The 21,886-nt window shown below is 37.9% G+C and overlaps 1 protein-coding gene across 1 annotated transcript; it reads left to right on the top strand.

Moving 5' to 3' along the window:
• The first annotated feature begins 93 nt into the window (after positions 1 to 93).
• Positions 94 to 21,576, top strand: ASNS (asparagine synthetase (glutamine-hydrolyzing)). Its single transcript, XM_049768979.1, has 11 exons — positions 94 to 359; positions 7,126 to 7,363; positions 9,339 to 9,524; positions 9,774 to 9,875; positions 10,957 to 11,084; positions 16,366 to 16,492; positions 18,330 to 18,436; positions 18,843 to 18,943; positions 20,114 to 20,195; positions 20,282 to 20,437; positions 21,230 to 21,576. The coding sequence occupies exons 1-11, from the start codon at positions 111 to 113 to the stop codon at positions 21,437 to 21,439; spliced, it is 1,686 nt and encodes a 561-aa protein (XP_049624936.1). The 5' UTR covers positions 94 to 110; the 3' UTR covers positions 21,440 to 21,576.
• Positions 21,577 to 21,886: the final 310 nt, after the last annotated feature.

Here is a 21,886-nt window from a genome sequence, read left to right as displayed (position 1 = left end):
AGTTTATGCAGGTTTCTAGGATTAAGATTTAATGTAGACTTGGGTTGGATATTGAGCCTTTAATTACACTGATTTTTCTCTCCATAGAGAGCCAGCTGTTCCGTAGTACCATGTGTGGCATTTGGGCCCTCTTTGGCAGTGATGACTGCCTTTCTGTTCAGTGTTTGAGTGCTATGAAGATTGCACACCGGGGTCCGGATGCATTTCGTTTTGAAAATGTCAATGGGTATACCAACTGCTGCTTTGGGTTTCACCGGTTGGCTGTGGTTGACCAGCTGTTTGGGATGCAGCCAATTCGAGTCAAAAAATACCCCTATTTGTGGCTCTGTTACAATGGTGAAATCTACAACCATAAGAAGGTAAGTCAAATGAAATCAGAAAGTATTTGAATAGATATTTGAATGTTAGTGTTCTTTGGAACTAGGTTATAAGTTATCAGGATTACTTTTTATGTTTTAAATTACATTCGGGTTTGCTCTCTAAGCCTCTGTTCTCCCTTGAACATGTATCTCATTTACTTGTTTCTGTTATTTTCTTTACTCTGGAGGAGCCTGTTTTCTTTATCCAGCATGTACATATCTCTGTCCCTTCACATCTTTCTAAATTAATTTCATTAAAAACTCTATGGCTTCAAAAAAAAAGCATATTCCATGTTCATTATTAGTCTGTGATATCTGGTTATGTGAATAGGGTATTCATATTCAGAGAGGTAAAATTACTTAGCCACATGCATGCACATACACAAAGACAAAATAGAGATTATGATTTAAATTTGTTAACTCTTAAAATCTAATTTTACTATTATGAATTTTAATAATAAAAATGCATTATTAGGCTCTGTTGTTAGGTGTTGGGAATAAAGTGGTACAGATCAATTAGGTCCATCCTCTCATGGAACTTACCCTGCTGGGAGCAGATTTTTAAAAATCTTCGTATATTATTGAAGAGATAGTTTTGGTGGGTAGAATGCTTTTCTCTGCTCAACGCCCACATGGGTTCCATCCAGACACCTGAGCCATGCCAGGAAGAATCACTGAGTACTGCTGGGTGTGGACCAAAACCAAACAAAAAGAGAAAAAAATAAACCCAAAACCCTAATCTCATTTATTATTATTTGTCCTTCACTTTATCAGAGTCAAACTAATAGAATGAATAATCAGATACAGTGGAACACAAGAAATGACATATCTAGCAGCATTCAAATTTGAATAGCCACTTTCCCCATTGTTTTTGGGCTATAGCTGGTGGTGCTCAGGTTTTATTCCTGGCTCTGCCCCAGGGGTCACTCCTTGAAGACTCCAGGGACCTTATAGGATGCTTTGGATCAAAGCCTTGTTGCCCGCATGTAAGGCAAACGTCTTACCTGCTATACCATATCTGACCCATGGAATAACCTTATTAATGTAGGTAAAAACTTTTAGGGACTAAGAAGAGTACAGAGTAACTTTTACTTTTTTTTAGGTTTTTAAAAATTACTTAAACACTGGTTTATAGGTATTCATAATACAGTTGGTTTTTATTTTCACAGTTACAAAGTTCATAGTTGAATTTTAGTCATACAATATCCAACACCCTTTACCAGTGCACCTTTCCCATCATGAATGTCCCCAGTTTCTTTCCTTTTCTCCTCTCTTCCCTTTCCTCTGCCTGACTGTGACAGACATTTTCTTCTCTCTTTCTTCTTTTTTCCCCTTTTAGACACTGTGGTTTGCAATATTGTTATTGAAGGGGTATTATGCATATCACTTTATCTCTTTTCAACACCCAGTTCTTGTCCAGAATGATCATTTCTTTTATTTTAAATAATTTTTATTGAGACCAATGTGAATTACAAGTCTTTCACAGTTATATTTAAGGTACATATTGACAGTGAATTAGGGCCATTCCCACTACCAGTATTGATCTCCCTCCACCACTGTTCTTAGTATATATCCTATACCTGGACCCTTAGCACCCTACTGGTACTGTAACAGGTCCCTTTTGTGTATAGCTTGTTATAGTTTGTTTCTCTTGATTCTATTGTCATTGACTTTGGGTTGGGATTTAGGTCTGATAATTTTTTTATTTCTACTCAATGCTCATGAGACAGCTTTGTCCTTAGTACCATCCACTTTTTTGTTGTTTTGTTTTTTTCTCAATTTGTAGGAAGATAGAAATATGAGGCAAAACAAAATGATTCATGTTCTATGGTTCTGTTATAAATAAAATAAAATGGGTGGGACTCCTTGTCTAGAAGCTATAAATATAAATTTAAAAGAAAAAAAGATAAAGAAAAAAGGGGGGCTTATGTGGCAAGTTATTTTTATTTTTATATTTGCATAGGCGCAGTAAATATTGGAAAATTAGAAAGGAAATTCCCTTGGTCTAAGAGATACAGGGTATCTCTACCCTTGAAGTATACTGTCATGAGACTGACTACAGGCTCTGTACATGTTCATTGTCAAGCCCCAAGGTCATTCTTTATGGTGTCAGGAAATGTTCTGCTCAGTTGTGGTTGTCAGAGCTAGTCCTCTGTAATTAGAGATCTTGTTTTTTGCACAGATCCTAAGACGAAGTCTAGGATAGGGTCATTTTTTTTGGTCCCAGGAAAAGTTATGCTCAGTAGCAGTTGTAGTTTTCTGTGATTAGTGATCTTGGTTTTTGAACAGATCTTAGGATGGAGGGTCTTCTGATTTCATCTCACCGTTAGTTGATGAGGTTGTGCAACCTGCCCTTAACAATGTTGTTGCTGTTTCCTCATAGTCAGGGTATCCTATGAGATTCTAGAGATCAAACCTGGGTCACCTGCATGCAAGGAAAACATCTTGTCTTAGTGCCCCTGTAAGACATTTTAATTTAAAATTAGATTGTTTTGTATGTGCCATTCTCCTCAACTTTTATAATTTGAAAATATTCAAACATAAGGAAAAATACACCTATAATAAATGTTTGTTAAATTTTAGTGAGATTTTCTGTTTCTTTTTGGGGGGGCGGTTGCCACACCCAGCAGTTTCCAGGGCTTCCTCCTGGTTCTGCTCAGGAGTTATTGTTGGTGCTCAGGGACCATATGTGATGTCGGGGACTGAACCCATATTGACCGCATGAATGGCAAGCACTCTACCCTACCCTACCAAACCTCAGCCTTTTCTATTTCTAGGAATTTATGTACACATTCATTTTTTAGGGGAAACATTTTAGAATATCACAGGGCTTATGATACTTCACTCCTACAAATGTAAATATTTTTTTTCAAAGTAAAGACTTACTAAAATTTTGGGGGGTGTTTGGGCCACACCTGGTGGCACTCAGGTTACTACTGGCTCTGTGCTCAGAAATCACTCTTGGCAGGCTTAAGGTACTATAGGAGCTGTTGGGGAATTGAACTCAGGTTGGCTGCATGCAAGGCAAATGTGTTCTTACATTTATAGCCCATTGTGTTATTGCTCCAACCCTAAGATATTTTTAAATATTAAACTTTTTAAAATATTAAACTTTTTTTTTTTAGTTTTTGGTTTTTGGGTCACACCTGGCTGTATGCTCAGAAATTGTTCCTGACAGGCTCAGGGGACCATAAGGGATGCCAGGATTCAAACCACTGTCCTGCATGCAAGGCAAATGCCCTACCTCTATGCTATCTCTCCAGTCCCTAAAATATTAAAATTCTTATATTAATACTAATATCAATCCACCTTATTAAAATAGACAAGCTAGAATAAAATTGACTTGCTTGTTAGTTTTATTTATGGTTCATACATTTGGCTGTGGTATTCTTGGTATTTTTGAACCTTTTTTCTGTATGACTACCAGTCATTGTTAGGGCTTTATATTTTAGCCATCCTTTGAAAATGTTTGTTTATTTACTGTCACACCCTACAGTGATCAGAGCTTCTAGTTATATGCTCAGGGATCACTTGTGATACTTGGAAGACTATACATGGTATCAGGAATTTAACATGGATCAGTCACGTTAAGGCAAGTGCCTTATTTGCTGCAGTACTTTCTGGAGACACTTGGACGTTTTTAATCTTTATATAGCTTTTTGGGTTTGGGGGAGTCTCTCCTAGTGATGCTCTGGGGCTACTCAAAGTTGGGGGATGACTCCCAGCAGTACTAGGAAGTCATGCTATGCTTTGAAATAAACCTTTCTGGGGAATGAGCCAGGTCTCCTGTATGCAAAGGAGGCACTCAAGCTCTTTGTGCTATTATTCAGAAGATTGATTTCATATATTTACTTAGGATTCATATTAATATAGGCATTTTATAGGTTCACAAAAAATAGCTTCAGGGGCCAGAGTGATTACAAAGCGGGTAGGGCATTTGCCTTGCATTCAGCCAACCCGTGACCGACCCGTTTCGATCCTCGGTATCCAATATGGTTCCATGAGCCTGCCAGGAGTAATTTCTGAGTGCAGTGTTAAGAGTAACCCCTGAGTGTGCTGGGTGTGGCCCAGAAAACCAAAAAAAAAAAAACCAACCAAACAAAAAAACAAAATCCCAAAAAAGACTCATACAATAGGAATTTCCAGTTAATGTTTGCCAGAATGGGTGATGTTGGGCACTGGATTGGGGATTAGAGGCAGTATTAACCTCAGAGGGGAAAGCTGCTTTCTGTTTGTTCCCTTTAAGAGGAAGATTTTCAGGGGAACATTGACTAGTGTGTGTTTGTTTCTAGAAAGATAGACCAAATAAGTTTGGGAAACTGCTCTAGGTTTTTGGGGGTGAAATGATGACTTAGGAAGGGTAAGAATGAAAATTCTTGCTAGTGGGAAGGAAGGAGGGGAGTCTTTCTTTTTCTTTTTCTTATTTCCTTTTGGACCACACTCAGCAGTGCTCGGATTACTCCTGGTTCTGCACTTAGGAATTGTTTCTGGTGGTGCATGGGCAACCATATGGGATGCCAAGGGTTGAACCCAGGTTTGCTGCATGTAAGGCAAGTACCCTACTCACTGTACTATTGCTCTAGCCCAAGTCTTTTTTGCTTTTTGTTTTGTTCATTTGTTTGTTTTGGGCCACACCTGGTGGTGATCAGGGCTCTACGCTCAGGAATCACTCCTGGCAGGCTTGGGGGACCAGGGGTAGAACCCAGGTCAGCCTTGTGCAAGGCAAATTCCCTACTCTGCTTCCCCTGAGTGTTTCATAGTAAGCAAGATTGGTCCCCATATATCTGTGAGGGTGCTGATGTTCTCCTTAAGTGAAATAGAAAATACTGTTGTACTGGGAAAACTTTGCTACTTTGTTAGTTTTGTTAATGACAGTAAAAGTTAAATATCTTGAAATTTTCTATTCAATATTAGTCCAACTTCCCTTTTCAAAACATGTATATTTCATCGCTTCTACCAATCACCTACCCTTGTGCAGTTTGAGCAGCTAGATGCTTGCCAGGGGATGTCTGCTTTTATAAGTATTCTTTTAAATAATGGTAAATATCAATTCTGCTAAACGATTAAGTGAAACAGAGGTGATTCAGGAGAGGAGCTAGACTAATCAAGGATAAGGAAAATATGAATATGGTTGGGCCAGAGCAGAGTTCCTGTTTCCCCAGAGAACATCAAGGCATACTGATAGAAGGTACCCAGGAAATGACTTTCTGGAAGCAGCCAAAGCCCATTTTGGAGAGTTGAATCATTGTCTATGGACAAAAGGGTCAGAAAATGAGTTAAATGGTGAATGTGCTTTATATAAGACTTACATAGATTTATTTTTTGAAATTTCAGAATGTGAAATTTAAAAAAATGTTTTCACATAAACATTTGATTTGTTTATGTGAACCTTTTCTCTCCCTGTTACCAGCCATCGTCTTAGTACAAGTCAAGTTTAAAGAGCTCACAAGGATTTTTTTATCCTCATTTATTTGGCATTAATCAGTAGCCACAGAATTTAGTTGTAGCTTCAATTCTTTGTTTGTAGTGGGATGATAACAGACTTTGTGACTCCTTTGAAGCATGTGTACTCTAAAACTCACTGTCATTTTTTCAATGAGAAGTAGCTTTTAGGCCACTACAATGTGAAGGACTGGTGTTGTCCTTCTGGTACCAGCACCTTTTGGAGTTTTATGTTTCTCAATAATTGTGATACAGTCAATATTTTTCTTTTTTTTTTCTTTTTTTTTTTTTTTTTTGGTTTTTGGGCCACACCCTGTGACGCTCAGGGGTTACTCCTGGCTATGCGCTCAGAAGTTGCTCCTGGCTTCTTAGGGGACCATATGGGACACCGGGGGATCGAACCGCGGTCCGTCCTAGGCTAGCGCAGGCAAGGCAGGCACCTTACCTCCAGCGCCACCGCCCGGCCCCACAGTCAATATTTTTCAATAGCTTCAGGTAGGCTTATTTATATTTTGCTATTTTGCAAAATCTCGAGGAATGAACTAGGATTTATATTCCAAAATCAAAATATCAAAGTTATAGAGGATATATAGAGAGTCTTATTGCAACTGAGCAGCAAAGCTATATAATTTGCTTTGTTAAACATATATGAATATTTGCTTATTAAACATAAATATGTAGGATAAAAAGTATGTATCGTATACATTTTTGTACATTGCTGTTTTTATATGTTGCTTCTGCATTGTTTCTTAAAATGCAACTAAAATTTTCCATGGGTTAGTTTTTTTTTTGTTTTTTGTTTTTTATTTTTTGGGTTACACCTGGCTATGCTCAGGAATTGCTCCTGGCTCTCTGCTCAGAAATCACTCCTGACAGGCACGGTGGACCATATGGGATGCCAGGGTTTGAACCACATTTTGTCCTGGGTCGTCCACTTGCAAGGCAAACGCACTACTGCAGTGCTATCTCTCCACCCCAATCCCCCATGGGTTACTTTTATGGTATATAGAGTTTGTAGGAAATGACAGCTATATTATGATATTGCCAGGATAATTCTGAACTGCTAAAGTATACAAAGTGGGTAATTAGTACGGAGAGAATGAGAGAATTCTCATTCAAGTGTCCTTGCCTTGCTTGAGGCCCACTTGTGTTTGAGCCCTTGCATCCCATATGCTCCCTAGAGCTCTTCCAGGAGTGATTCCTGAGGAGAGAGATCAGGAGTAAGCCCTGGGCACTAATGTGTCTGACCTCCCACCCCCCAAATATAAACCCAAAATTGTTACTAAGAATTTTGACATCTTTATTTTAATATTATTTTCTTTAGCTGCAGCAGCATTTTGAATTTGAACACCAGACCAAAGTGGATGGTGAAATAATCCTTCATCTTTATGACAAAGGAGGAATAGAACAAACAGTTTGTATGTTGGATGGGGTGTTTGCATTTATTTTACTCGACACTGCCAATAAGAAAGTGTTTCTGGGTAGAGATACCTACGGTGTCAGACCTTTGTTTAAAGCCATGTCAGAAGATGGATTTTTGGCCGTGTGTTCAGAAGCAAAAGGTAATGATAGAATGTTTCTATTTCAATGTTATCCTGGCACTCTTTTTACTTTCTCTGTAATCATGCCTTTCCTGGATGTCACTTGTTGGAATAGTACAATATCTAACTTTTTCAGACTATCAGTATTCATCTAAAGGTCTTCCATGTCTTTTTGCTGCTTGACATCATTTTTTTTATCAGTAAGTCATATTACATTGTATGTATATATCAATAACTCAATTCATAGGTGAGATTTAATTCATATTCATCAAGGTTGTGTGATCAAGTTTAGTTTGCAAAAATCATTTTCATTTTTCATATACTTGAAGTGTATATGAATGTATAAGTATACAGTATATAAGTATACACTTATAAAAAATTTAAAAGTGAAACTAAGAAAGCAATTCCTATTATACAAAGAATGAATTAATTAAAAATAAATTTAACAAGAGACATAAAAAACTTGCACTTTGAAAACTATAGAACACTTGAAATAAACGAAGCTCTAAATAAGTTGAAAAAGCATTCCATGGTCATGAAGTGATTTAAAATTATTAAGGTGGCATTATTCCCAAAATTATCTTTATATTTAGCATTATCTTCATTAAAATATCTGGTGACGGGGCCGGGAAGGTGGCGCTAGAGGTAAGGTGTCTGCCTTACAAGCGCTAGCCAAGGAACGGACAGCGGTTCGATCCCCTGGCGTCCCATATGGTCCCCCCAAGCCAGGGGCGATTTCTGAGCACATAGCCAGGAGTAACCCCTGAGCGTCAAATGGGTGTGACCCAAAAACCAAAAAAAAAAAAAAAAAAAAAAAAAAATATCTGGTGACTTTTTGTAGAAACTGATGAACTGATTAAAAAGTTAATTTGAAAGTGTAAAGGATCCTCAGTAGTCAAATAAGATTGCAAAAACAATCTTTATACATATAAAGTTAAAAAATTAGATGAACAGTGAATTTCTTGATTCAAAATTTACTACAAAACAAGGGATATCAGGACTATATGGTACTAGCACAACTATAGGCATATGTCTCTGGAGAATTAAGAGACCAGAAATGAACTCATATATCTAGTCAACTAATTTTCAGCAAGAGGTACCAGACTTTGAAGAAGAAATGTTGGAGCAAGAAAGAATAGTCTTCATGAAATGTGCTGCGATAACAATATACAAATGCAAAAATAAAAAACAAACCCACTATGCAAATGAAAAAGAAATGATTTTGGACATTTACCTCCACTAAAATGAAAAAAAAAAAAAGTCAAAGATCTAAGTAAAAGACCTAAAACTGAAGCTGTTAGAAGAAAATTTGGGGAGAAAGTGCTCATGACCTTAGATGATTCACCAAGTCTTTTATTTTATTTTATTTTATTTTTTATGGTTGGTTGTGAGGCCACACCATTGGTTCTCAGAGCTTATTCCTGACTCTGAAGTCTTTTATTTTATTTTATTTTATTTTTTGGCTGGTTGTGAGGCCACACCATTGGTTCTTAGAGCTCATTCCTGATTCTGTGTTCAGGGATCACACTGTTGGTTTGGGTGCCAGGGATTGAACCCAGTCAGGCTACATGCACGGCAAGCAAGTGCCTTACCCACTGTACTGTCATTCGGGCCCCTCACCAAGAGTTCTTCTATCACAATAAGAACATAAAAAAAAAAAATTGGTTAATTGGACTACATCAATATTAAATCCTTTTCTTAAAAGAATGTTATCCAGAAAGAAGAAAGACAACCCTGCAAATGGAAGAAAATACCCACAAGTCATAGTTAGCATTTTCATATTTTACATTAAACTAGAAGTTCATGTGATTGTCATTTTTCTAGTAAGAGGATGGTCAAGTTCAGAGTGATTATTTTTCTTATTTTGCTTATATAATGAACATGTGTGTAATTGTAGTTTCAAAAGAAAAATTGAGTTTAGAAGATACCAGTTCATCAAGAAGGTATTGTTACATGTTATCTTAATTTGAATAAGGTTCTCTTTTTAAATTTGTAGGTCTTGTTAACTTGAAGCACTCCATGACCCCATTCTTAAAAGTGGAGCCATTTCTTCCAGGACACTATGAAGTTTTGGACTTAAAGCCAAATGGCAAAGTTGCCTCCGTGGAAATGGTTAAATATCATCACTGTAGAGATAAACCTTTACATGCCCTCTATGACGGTGTGGAGAAACTATTTCCAGGTACCAACATCAACTCCTCCTACCTCTTTTCTGCTTTTCTCTTGAAGTAAAGTGATATGCTCATAGCATTGGAATGATTTTAATTTAAGACCAGTTTTTTCTTTAAATGGGAGTTGGTCTATTGGGTTTTGGCAGTCTCCCCTCTTGAGCAAAGTCCATAGTGAAAGATGCAGGTGATTGTGTATACCTTGTTTCGGTAATTAGCCCAAATCGTCCTGGAGCTGTTCCTTTTGCTATCTATGTTTCTAGGTTTTGAACTCGAGACTGTGAAGAGCAACATCCGGATCCTTTTTGATAATGCTGTTAGGAAACGCTTGATGACAGATAGGAGGATTGGCTGTCTTTTATCAGGTGAATACAGCTTACAAATCTAGTTGTACACAAGGCATTGTTATTTCAGATAGTTATTTGTAACCATCCCAGGTGTATAAAATATTAGCTCATCTTTTTATAATTGGGCAAGTAAACATTCTTCTGTAGTCTGTGTGGTGTTTTTTTTTTTATGGTTGGTTTTGGTTTGGGGCCATATCAACTCTGCTTAGGGCTTACTCCTTACTCCTGAATCTGCTCAGAAATCACTTTTGGAACTGCTAAGGGCGGGCCACATAGGGTGCTGAGTATTAGACTTTTGTTAGCAGCTTGCAAGGCAAATGCCCTATTTGCTAAACTGTTTTCCAGCCCCTGTGTACTGGTTTTTAACTAACTCCAAAATGACCATATTAGATTTTTTAAAATCTTTTATAAATGCTGTCGTTCAATCATGGTGCTCACAGTACTGAGCCTATACTTCGTGCAGGAGGCCTACGTTTTATCCTGGGTACCTCATGTTCCCCTGAGCACTTTGAAGGAGTGACACTTGACATGAGAGATTGTACTCAGCATCCACACTCTAGCCCTTACCCCCACCCCCCCAAAAAAAGATAAAAAATCAAACTTGATTTTAAGGGAATGTAGAACTAGTACAGCAAGTATTAGTGCATGTGTTCAACTTGTGATCTGTACCTGGCATAGCAGATGACAGCTTGACAGCAGTCATCCCTGAGCATAGAGCCAGGAGTAAATACTAAGCACAACCTAACCAATATTCTCCATTTAAAAAAAAAGAAGACCAACCTGAACTTTAGTTTATCAAATTTTAAATGGTAAGATTCTAATCTCTTTTCTTTTGGGGGGGGGCACACCCATTGATGCTCAGGGGTTACTCTTGGCTATGTGCTCAGAAATCACTTCTGGCTGGGGGGACCACACAGGACACCGGGGAATCAAACCATAGTCCATCCTAGGCTAACACTGGCAAGGAAGATGCCTTACCACTCCGTGCCACCGCTCTGGCCCCAGATTCTAATCTTGATGCTGTATAGGAATGTAAATTTTACCTATCCTGACTTTAATCATGACTAGTAACCATTGTTCTTCCAATCTGACTTATCAGGGGGCTTGGATTCCAGTTTGGTTGCTGCCACCCTGTTGAAGCAGATGAAAGAGGCTCAAGTACAGTACCCACTCCAGACATTTGCCATTGGCATGGAAGACAGTCCTGATTTACTAGCTGCTAGAAGGGTAAGACACTGTCTCTGCCCATTATGCAATTAAGTGAAATGATTTAATAGTTGATGATTTATACTTGCACTATAGTATCGACTCAGATAATTGCTTTAATTTATCAAATCGAACAAAAGGCCTGTTTAATGCTAATTGCTTATACATCATTATGGCAAGTTTTGTGTAAGCATCCCTTAGCCTCACTTTACCCCTCAATTCCATACTTCAGACCTTTGAAAATTAAAGGCATGCTACAGTGATTAAGACTTTTAGCTTTGAGGCTCAGTCACTGGCTCTATCTTGTGCTCCCCAAGGTAGTAGTAGTCCTACTTGTAATTCTTCATTTATATAATGGGATTAATAGTATTTATGAGAGAATAGTTTCTTTTTAATTTTATTTAAACACCTTGATTACATACATGATTGTGTTTGGGTTTCAGTCATGTAAAGAACACTACCCATCACCAGTGCAACATTCCCATCACCAATGTCCCAAATCTCCCTCCTCCTCACCCGACCCCCGCCTGTACTCTAGACAGGCTTTCTATTTCCCTTGTACATTCTCATTATTAGGATAGTTCAAAATGTAGTTATTTCTCTAAACTCATCCCTGTTTGCGGTGAGCTTCATGAGGTGAGCTGGAACTTCCAGCTCTTTTTTCTTTTGTGTCTGAAAATTATTATTGAAAGAATGTCTTTCATTTTTCTTAAAACCCATAGATGAGTGAGATCATTCTGCATTTTTTTCTCTCTCTCTGACTTATTTCACTCAGCATAATAGATTCCATGTACATCCATGTGTAGGAAAATTTCATGACTTCATCTCTCCTGACAGCTGCATAATATTCCATTGTGTATATGTACCACAGTTTCTTTAGCCATTTGTCTGTTGAAGGGCATCTTGGTTGTTTCCAGAATCTTGCTATGTAAATAGTGCTGCAATAAATATATGTGTAAGGAAGGGATTTTTGTATTGTATTTTTGTGTTTCTAGGGTTTATTCCTAGGAGTGGTATAGCTGGATCATATGGGAGCTCAATTTCCAGTTTTTGGAGGAATCTCCATATCGCTTTCCATAAAGGTTGAACTAGATGGCATTTTCACCAGCAGTGGATAAGAGTTCCTTTCTCTCAAATCCCCGCCAACACTGTTTGTTTTCATTCTTTGTGATGTGTGCCAATCTCTGTGGTATGAGGTGGTACCTCATAGTTGTTTTGATTTGCATCTCCCTGATGATTAGTGATGTGGAGCATTTTATCATGTGACTTTTGGCCATTTGTATTTCTTCTTAGTCAAAGTATCTGTCCATGTCTTGTCCCCATTTTTTGATGGGATTAGATGTTTTTATCTTGTAAAGTTCTGTCAGTGCCTTGTATATTTTGGAGATTAGCCCCTTAGCTGATGGGTATTGGGTGAATAGTTTCACAGCTCTTGTATCCTGGGCGCTATTGCCTTTGAGGTGCAGAAGCTTCTCAGCTTAATATATTCCCATCTGTTAATCTCTGCTTTCACTTGCTTGGAAAGTGCAGCTTTCTCCTTGAATATGCCTATAGTCTCAATGTCCTGTGTTGTTCTATATATCTTATGGTTTCAGGTCGGTCTGATATTGAGGTCTTTAATCCATTTGGATTTTACCTTCGTACATGAGATTAACTGAGGATCTAAGTTCAATTTTTTGCAAGTGGCTAGCCACTTGTGCCAACACCCCTTGTTGAAGAGACTTTCTTTGCTCCATTTAGGATTTCTTGCTCCTTTTTCAAAAATTAGGTGATTATATGTCTGGGGAACATTCTCTGACTATTCAAGTCTATTCCACTGATCTGAAGGCCTGTCTTTGTTCCAATACCTGCTGTTTTGATAACTATTGCTTTGTAGTAAAGTTTAAAGGTTAGGGAAAGTAATTCTTCCCATATTCTTTTCCCAATGATTGCTTTAGCTATTCTAGAATGTTTATTATTCCAAATGAATTTCAAAAGTGCCTGATCCACTTCTTTGAAGAATGTCACGGGTATCTTTAGAGGGATCACATTAAATCTGCACAGTGCTTTGGGGAGTATTGCCGTTTTGATGATAATCCTGCCATTCCATGAGCAGGGTATGCGGTTCCATTTCTGCGTGTCCTCTCTTATTTCTTGGAGCAGAGTTTTATAGTTTTCTTTGTATAGGTCCTTCACATTTTTAGTCAAGTTGATTCCAAGATATTTGAGTTTGTGTGGTACTATTGTGAATGGGGTTGTTTTCTTAATGTCCATTTCTTTCTTATTACTATTGGTGTATAGAAAGAACATTGATTTTTTGTGTGTTAATTTTGTAGCCTGTCACCTTGCTATATGAGTCTATTGTTCTAGAAGCTTTTTGGTAGAGTCTAGGGTTTTCTAAGTAGAGTATCATGTCATCTGCAAACAGTGAGAGCTTGACTTCTTCCTTTCCTATCTGGATTCCCTTGAGATCTTTTTCTTGCCTAATCACTATACTCCTTAGCTGAGAGATTGATTAGTTGGTTGCCTTTTTCTTGTCATCAGAATTGTCATCTTTATTCTCTATGTCTGATGATGGCCTGCGTTGTTTTCCCATTGTCACACTTGTATTGTGGGTTTTTCTACATGTTGTGGTGGTATTCATTGGCTAACTGATGTGCGAGGCCACGCTCCTCTGGCTCTGCCCATCTGGGTAGGTCGACTTGCCTCCAAGGAAGGGGAGCCCTTCATGGATTAAGCCTCACACAGGATCAAGTCTTAGGCCTGAGCATGCAGCACAGTCCGGGGAGAAATGCTGGGCTCAAGTGATCCAGCTCAGTTCTTAGTGTGATTTTTTCTTCTTGTTGTAGTGGCATTCTTTCCTTAGAAAGAATGCATGGCTGCAGAGCAAAGCGGAGCCAAAGTGCTCTTCTGGAGCCTCTGGGAGAGCGAATTTTGTGGGCCCTTTTTGGCCCACTCCCAAGAGGTTCAGTAGACAGGACAGGAGACAAACACACAGGTAGCACTCACAGTTTCTCGCAGTCGGGCCTGTAGTAGATTTTTTCAGCCCCTTGAATGAGCCTCTGGGAGAGCGAATTTTCTGGGCCCTTTTCGGCCCACTCCCAAGAGATTCAGGAGACATAACAGGAGACAAACACACACAGGCAGCACTCACTGTTTCTCAAGAGAATATTTTTGTTGATTTTTATTTTCTTTCCTTTTTGTACATCCCCAGTAGTGTTAAGAGAAGGCAGAGAGGGTGCACTTTGACCCAGTGATACTTAGTCCAATTGTGTGAACCTGACTGCTGGGACCACCAGTTCAGAATCCAAGATACTTGGGGGTCCTTGCAATCCTAGAGGCCTAACTAGGAGCTTCTATGTACAAGGCATGTGTTCTAGTGCATCTCTACAGCTATCGCCATAGCCCCTTGGGTTTGGTTTGAGGTAAACATGATATAATTCACATGAAGACTAGAATCTAAGAATCTAACATTTGTTCAGTCCTTAATGTTTATTAACTATGATTGTATTTTCCATTTGTTACAAAGCAGTATGTTTAAGATGGTGGAAAGAGGGCAAAGAGCATTTTCAGTGAGAAAGAGGTTGCTTTTCTTACTCTGGAAGCACTTAACCTAGAATGAATAACAAAGAGCTAGAGAGCAGTCTCAAAGCAAGTCAGTAATTGCTGAATCCTAAATAACAAAAGAAAACAGATGAGAGGAGGAGACATTTCACTTAAAACCACATCTTTGCATTTCAGTAAGGCTCAAAGCACAAAAGTAGAGTGAGACCTTGTTGAAATAGAGACAGGTGAGGTGTGCTTGAGGAAGGGAAGTGATGGAGTCTTGCTAAGTGGAAGCCTCGTATCTGTTAGTTTGGAGTGAAAATTGCTGAAAGAAAATATGCCTCCTTTTTTTTTTTTTTTTTTTTAAGTTTTTGCACCATACCTGGCAGTGCTCGAGTCACTGGCTCTGTACTCAGAAATCACTCCTGATAGGCTTTGGGGACCATATGGGATGCCAGAATCGAACCTGAGTCCATCTTGGGATTTGAAGTTTGCAAGGCAAAACACCCTACCACTGTGCCATTTCTCTGGCACAGTTTTGTTTTGTTTTGTTTTGGGGCCACACCTGGTGATGCTCAGGGGTTACTCCTGGCTATGCACTCAGAAATCGCTCCTGACTTGGGGGACCATATGTTAATTGAACTGCGGTCTGTCCTAGGCTAGCTTGGGCAAGGCTTACTACTTGTGCCACTGCTCCAGCGCCCCATCAGTTTTTTTTTTTTTTTTTTTCTAGTTGTGCCAGGATGCAGAGATGAGGGGAAGCAAGAGAACCAGACTGGCTAGCTGGGGCCAATATGTGATAGCCTGAAGGACCATTTCCCCTTATATTGTTTTATTTGCCTCTATTGATAATTCATTATGTGTTTCATTTTAAAGGTGGGTCTGAAATAACAATGACGAGATTACTGTTATTTTCAGAAATATAAGATGACTTTTTTTTTTTTTTATTTTTTGGATTTTGGGCCACATCCGGTGATGCTTGGGGGTTACTCCTGGCTGTGCACTCAGAAATTGCTCCTGGCTTGGGGGACCATATGGGACTACGGGGAGTCAAACCGTGGTCTGTCCTAGGGTAGTGCGCTCAAGGCAGATGCCTTAGGGCTTGTGCCACCGCTCCGGCCCCTAAAATGACTTTTTAACCCATTAAAAACTTCTTAAAAGTCGGGTGGTCATCTTATACGCTGGTGTACAGCATGCTGAAACTTACTCCACCTTCAGGGATGAGTGATCCGACCCCCTCTTAACTCCACATTCTATCCTCTTGCCAGGCATCATCGTTTAGTCCTGATTAATCTTTCAGGGCACACAGGAGCTAAGTTACGGAACACTGCATCTCATCCAGCTGCTGGGTGACACACTGGTATGCGGTTTTCCGGTGCTCAGTCTTCTGTTAAGCTTTTATGAGACTCAGAGGAGGCACTCTTTCTCCCTCTAGCTGTCCTATTAATCACTGCACCCTAGACAGCTGTTCTTGGAGGAACCCCTTTCTGCTCTCATTGTAGATCACAATTAAAAAAATCACAGTCACTCACTACAAATGACAAATGTAAAATGATCATTGACACTCCAAAGTCTAGCGTTATTAAACATACAATGTTTTTTTTATTTAAACATATAATGTTAACCTTTGAGGGTTATGTTTTTTAATTTCCATTTGTTGTGCGTTAAAAGAGAGGTAGTCTTATACAGCAAATATATCCCAAATTCTTTACTTTAACAGGAAAAGTAGAGGGTCGTCGTACATGCCAGAAAGTACAATATTTGTTTTTATAATCAGGTAGCAAATCACATTGGGAGTGAGCACCATGAAGTCCTCTTTAACTCTGAGGAAGGCATCCAGGCCCTGGACGAAGTCATATTTTCTCTGGAAACTTATGATATCACAACAGTTCGTGCTTCAGTAGGTAAGGTATATTTTATAGTATTAAGTATTTTTTTAAAATAGGCCCCAAAGGCAGGCAGAGGGGACAGCATGAAACTGGGACATCGGTGGTGGAAAATGAACACTGGTGAAGGGTGTTGTACTCTGTATGACTGAAATCCAGTCATGAACATCTTAGTAACTGAAAAAAAAACCAACTGTATTATGAACAACCTTGTAACCACATAACTATGCAGTTATTTTTTTTTAAACATAAAGAAATTTTAAGGAATAATTGAAAAAAATAAATGCATAGTATTATAAAATAGGTATAGCTTGGAAATATTGTTGATTCAGTTCCAGATCTTCACAATAAAGTAAATTCCACAATCAAGTGAATAAGTTGTATTTTGTTTTCTCAATGCAAATAAAAGTTGCCATAACTCTAAACGTGCAATATTACAGGTGCAATAGATTTAGATATTTAAAAAAAATTGTACATATCTTAATTTAAAAATACTTGATAGCTTAAAAATAAATTCAACTATCATTTGAGCCTGTGATAATCTTTTTGCTGGCAATTGAGCAAAAAGAAACAGTATCTTCAATGCATCAAAAAGGAAATGACCACACAGAAAATATTTACTTAATAAAACATCAAGCCACGGTTTAAAAAATAATAGAGGAATGAATAAAATAGGATAGAATAGAATGAATAGAAGAAGAAGAAAGAATGAATGCATGTAAAATTCCTCTCTTAGCAATTGTTTAAAACCACTTAAGAATTCTTCAAATCTTTTGGAGAAAGAGGAACACTAAATACATTGTAAAACTTCCACATTTACATTGTTACTGCTAGTTTTTTCTAGAGTTGATATATATTTTCTGAACATGATTTCCTTCCCTTGGTATAATATTTTTTTAACTATAAGCAATATAAAATAAGTGAGTCTGTGTTGGGATTGGTTTCTTTAAGAGAAATCTTGGTGAATACATATAACTTATCAATGGAAAGCTGTTATTGTTGAGAAGTAGTGTTTATTTTATCACAATTTTACTATATGGGTACTTGCCAACCTCAGAACTATACTTCAGATCAGACTGGCTCATTGTTCCTAAATCTGTAATACACAACTGGTACAAATATGTCTTCCCTTCAAGAGATTCAAACTTTGATGAGTACATTATGAAATAAAAGGATATATTTTCCTGCTTTATATTTTTAAATAATATCACAGAGGTGACATATTGCCATATCAAAGAATAAAATTTATCTTTTGAAGGGCAAAGAAGTATTAAGTATTGCAATAGTTTGTAATCCCATTCAGTTTAGCAATAATTATGACGGATATGATTCTTCTAAAAGCTTTAGAAAATTCAAACCCACTGATGGATAGAAAATTGTGGAATTATTCTAGTCTCTTTCACTGCAATAGTACAACTTTTGAATTAAATGCATATGAGTGGCTCATATATAAAAGGTCATCACTTTGGGACTAATCTTTGTTAACAATGAGTCCCAACTAACAGCCAAATCTGCAGTTATTTCTAATATATAAATAAAAGGCATTTTGGGAGAGTCACAGATACAGAATGATCTCATATGTGGCATATAAAGAAACACAACAAGGGAATAACAAGTGGTCAAATACAACAAAACCGAACTTACTGTATTTGGCAGGGGGAGATAGTTTGGTTGTGGATTTGTCACTGAGACAATGGTGAAAAGAATTGGTGTCTTTGGTAGAAAATCTAGGGATAAAATTGTTGCATGCAAGAAACCCTATCACTAACAGTATTGTAAATCTAATGGACTAAAAGAAGGGGATATTTTGTGGAGGGTTATGTTAATATTGCCACTGATTATTGTCTCTTTGAAGGTATGTACTTAATTTCCAAGTATATTCGGAAGAACACAGATAGTGTGGTGATTTTCTCTGGAGAAGGTTCAGATGAACTGACTCAGGGCTATATATATTTTCATAAGGTGAGCATTCTGAAATTAGTGTTGGTGCTAGGTTCAGAAAAGTAGGAACTTGATGGTTTATCCTCCATGTTTTCAGTTTAGCAGTTACAGTTGAGTATCTTCTGAGGTGAATAAGAAAATCTAATGGGATCTGCTTTGTATTTCTTTTGGGGAGAAAGAAGTCTTAAGTCTCAAATAAACTTCATTTTTTAAAGCTAGTTAAGTAGGAGAATCACGTTTATGATGGTTTTATCCCTGGGGTTACCTGTGTGCCCACTTTCATTCTACCATTGACAGTTCTGATATGAGGGAAGGCATGTTTTATAAAGCATTAATGCCCTTTCCTAAATTTTATTTCTTTAAAACTTTTTCTGTGTCAAAAAGAAAGCTTTTGGTGTTTATATAACTTCATTTATTTGTCAAATAGGCTCCTTCTCCAGAAAAGGCCGAGGAGGAGAGTGAAAGGCTTCTGAAAGAACTCTATCTGTTTGATGTTCTCCGTGCAGACCGGACTACTGCTGCCCATGGGTAACTCAGTTGTTTAAGATACATTATAAAAATAAGCTCAAACAAGAAGATATTCATTCAGAATTACTTTGGGGAGGAGGAGTATTTTGGGGATGGCACCTAGGGTTACTTAGGGCTAACTCCTGGCTCTGCTGGCAGTGCTGAGGGACTTTATGTGGTGCTGTAGATCTAGCCAGGTCAGTTGCATGCAAAGTTAGAGCCTTATCTGTTGTACTATTTCTCTGGAGATGATTTTTTTAAATGTGCATTTGGCTATATGTTTAATGGCATCTTTTAGAGGAAAGTGAAACTATGTGTTGACTTAGTCTGCAGGACACAGGCTGAATTTATAGAACTCTTGTCCTGGTGAGAGGAGCACTGCATCATTTGTGTTAGATGGAGTTCTCAGACTTCTTCCCACTTCAGAACTGAGTCCTTTTTTGGGAGAAGTTGAGATCTTCCACCTCCATGAACAAGTGTTAAGAAGCTTGATGTGATGGTATCTTTCTGGGGTTGTGGGTTTGGTATGTTAAACAGTTTCGATTACATTTTAGAAACCAGCTTTATTACTTCTTGTTGGTTGAAATTTTCACTTTTTAGCCAGTCATCTTGAAGAATGGGGAACTTAAAGACAAAAAAGACCACATTATGTGTTTTAGTTTCTTTTTTTTATCTCTCAGATTAGAAAAAACTATGAGGTCTGGGAATGAACTGAATCTGCTTGTCCAAAAAACAGAATCTCCGGACTCTGGAAATATTTGTTGTGGACTTTGATTAATCATTTATTTATATTCAATATTGCATCTAAATTAGTAATTAATACAAGAGATGATCTCTGCCAGAGAAAAAAAACAGAATTAGAAAAATGGAAGCAAAGTAACCTTTTAAATAATGATCAGATTCCTCATGATAATTAACTTCCGCTTTTTTGAGGTATGCATTTGAATGTCCATAAAAGAAAAGTGAAAGTAATTATTCTAATTTGATCCCTAGATAATCCAGAATACCTTGATTGAGGCATTTGTATTCATTTCTTAGTATAGGACAGTCAGGAGGATTGTGAAAAACAACTTTAGAATTTTAACTTAGAGTCTGGTGAATTGCTTGCAGACTCTAATTGCTTGCAGACACCATAATCTGACAGGCACTAAGTATCCTTTGTGATTTAGATTTTATGCTTTTCTCACTAAGCCTTGAATTGAGAGTTCCATTCCTGGATCATCGATTTTCTTCCTATTACTTGTCTTTGCCGCCAGAAATAAGAATTCCCAAGGTAGGTGTATCAATTTGAAAGGAAAGTTATTTTGACTGGTCACATTTGGAATTTTTAAATAATGTTCCTTTTTGTTTGTATGACAGAATGGAGTAGAAAAACATCTCCTGAGAGAGGCATTTGAAGACTCCAATCTGCTACCTAAAGAGATTCTCTGGCGACCAAAGGAAGCCTTCAGTGATGGAATAACTTCAGTGAAGAATTCCTGGTTTAGGATTTTACAGGACTATATTGAACATCAGGTATAATGTCATTAAAAACATTTTCTGAGATAGTAAAGTTTGGATGCTGAGTTTTAATTGTCATTCATTTTGTATTTAGTCTAAATGTCAGAAGAGATTTATAATAAGCCCTGTTTCCTTTATCAGAAATTTTTAAGAATTCAAAGACAGAAAGGATTATTGAATTACATCTAGAATTCAGAGTAGAGACTTAAAATACATCAGTGACTTTCACTGAACCCAATTGGGGTTGCCTGCTGGATGTTGGGCTTAGCACAAATTGAGAAACACTCAGAATTTACAAGATAGAAATGTGATTGTGAATATTCCATAAAACTACTGCTGTTTTTTTTTTCTACTGTGGAGAAAGTTCTCTTAAAGACATATATCTTTCTCTCCTCACACCTCTTAAGTAAATATTTTTAACACAAAACTATTTTGCATCACTTAAAAATGTATAAAACTAAGAAAGCAAAGTATATGCGGGTTTCAAAAAAGTCACTGTAGTCGATGGAAAACACATGTGCCAGGTTCAAGATCCCTAGCACCACATGATCCCCTTCAAGTACTATCAGTTATAGCCCAAAATAAATGTAGTCATGTATAAAGTAGGCATTTTAGCATGCTCTAAGTGGCAGGTGATTACAGGCTCTCTTGCACAAATGAGAATCACGACTTTTTGTGGTGTGTGTGTGTGTGTGTGTGTGTGTGTGTATGCGCGTCCCCGCGCGCATGTGCAGCCAGATTAATAAATACTTGTCATTTGGGAAATTATTCTGCTTTTATTCTTTTCTTTTTGTTTGCCTTTTACAGGTTGATGATACAATGATGGCAAATGCAGCACAAAAGTTTCCCTTCAATACTCCCATAACTAAAGAAGGCTTTTACTACCGTGAGATCTTTGAACGTCATTACCCAGGCCGGGCTGACTGGCTAACACATTACTGGATGCCCAGGTGGACCAGTGCTACTGACCCTTCTGCCCGCACTCTGACCCATTACAAGTCAGATGCAAAAGCTTAAGGATGAAAGAGTTAATGGTTTTTCATGTGGAGCGTAGGGGGCCTGAGGGATAAATAAAGGAACAATGAGCATAAATCACACTAGCTAATAAGGGAATGGAAAAAGAAAATAAAAGTCTTAAATTTGAAGCATTTAAATAGTTGTTTATATTCATACAATTCTTTAGAACCAACTAGAAATTGAGCAGCTATTTTGTATAACACTTAAGTAGAGGGTAGGCTACAAAAGGTACGAGGGCCAGGTAGGGCCTTTGCTTTACACATGGCCAATCAGGATTTGATCCCCTGCAACCTCTAGGCTCCCAAGCCTGCCTGCCAGGAGTGACCTCTAAGTGCAGAGCCAGGAATAAGCTCTGAACACTGTCAGGTGTGACCTAAATAAACACACATAAAAGGGCAGGTAGGATATAGTCTGATGCTATCAGATTCACAATTGCTCTCCTCAAAG

The sequence above is a fragment of the Suncus etruscus genome, chromosome 1 (assembly GCF_024139225.1).
Source record: "Suncus etruscus isolate mSunEtr1 chromosome 1, mSunEtr1.pri.cur, whole genome shotgun sequence".
NCBI lineage: Eukaryota > Metazoa > Chordata > Mammalia > Eulipotyphla > Soricidae > Suncus > Suncus etruscus.
The sequence above is the reverse complement of the archived record's forward strand: the minus strand, read 5'-3'. Positions and strand labels throughout refer to the sequence as shown.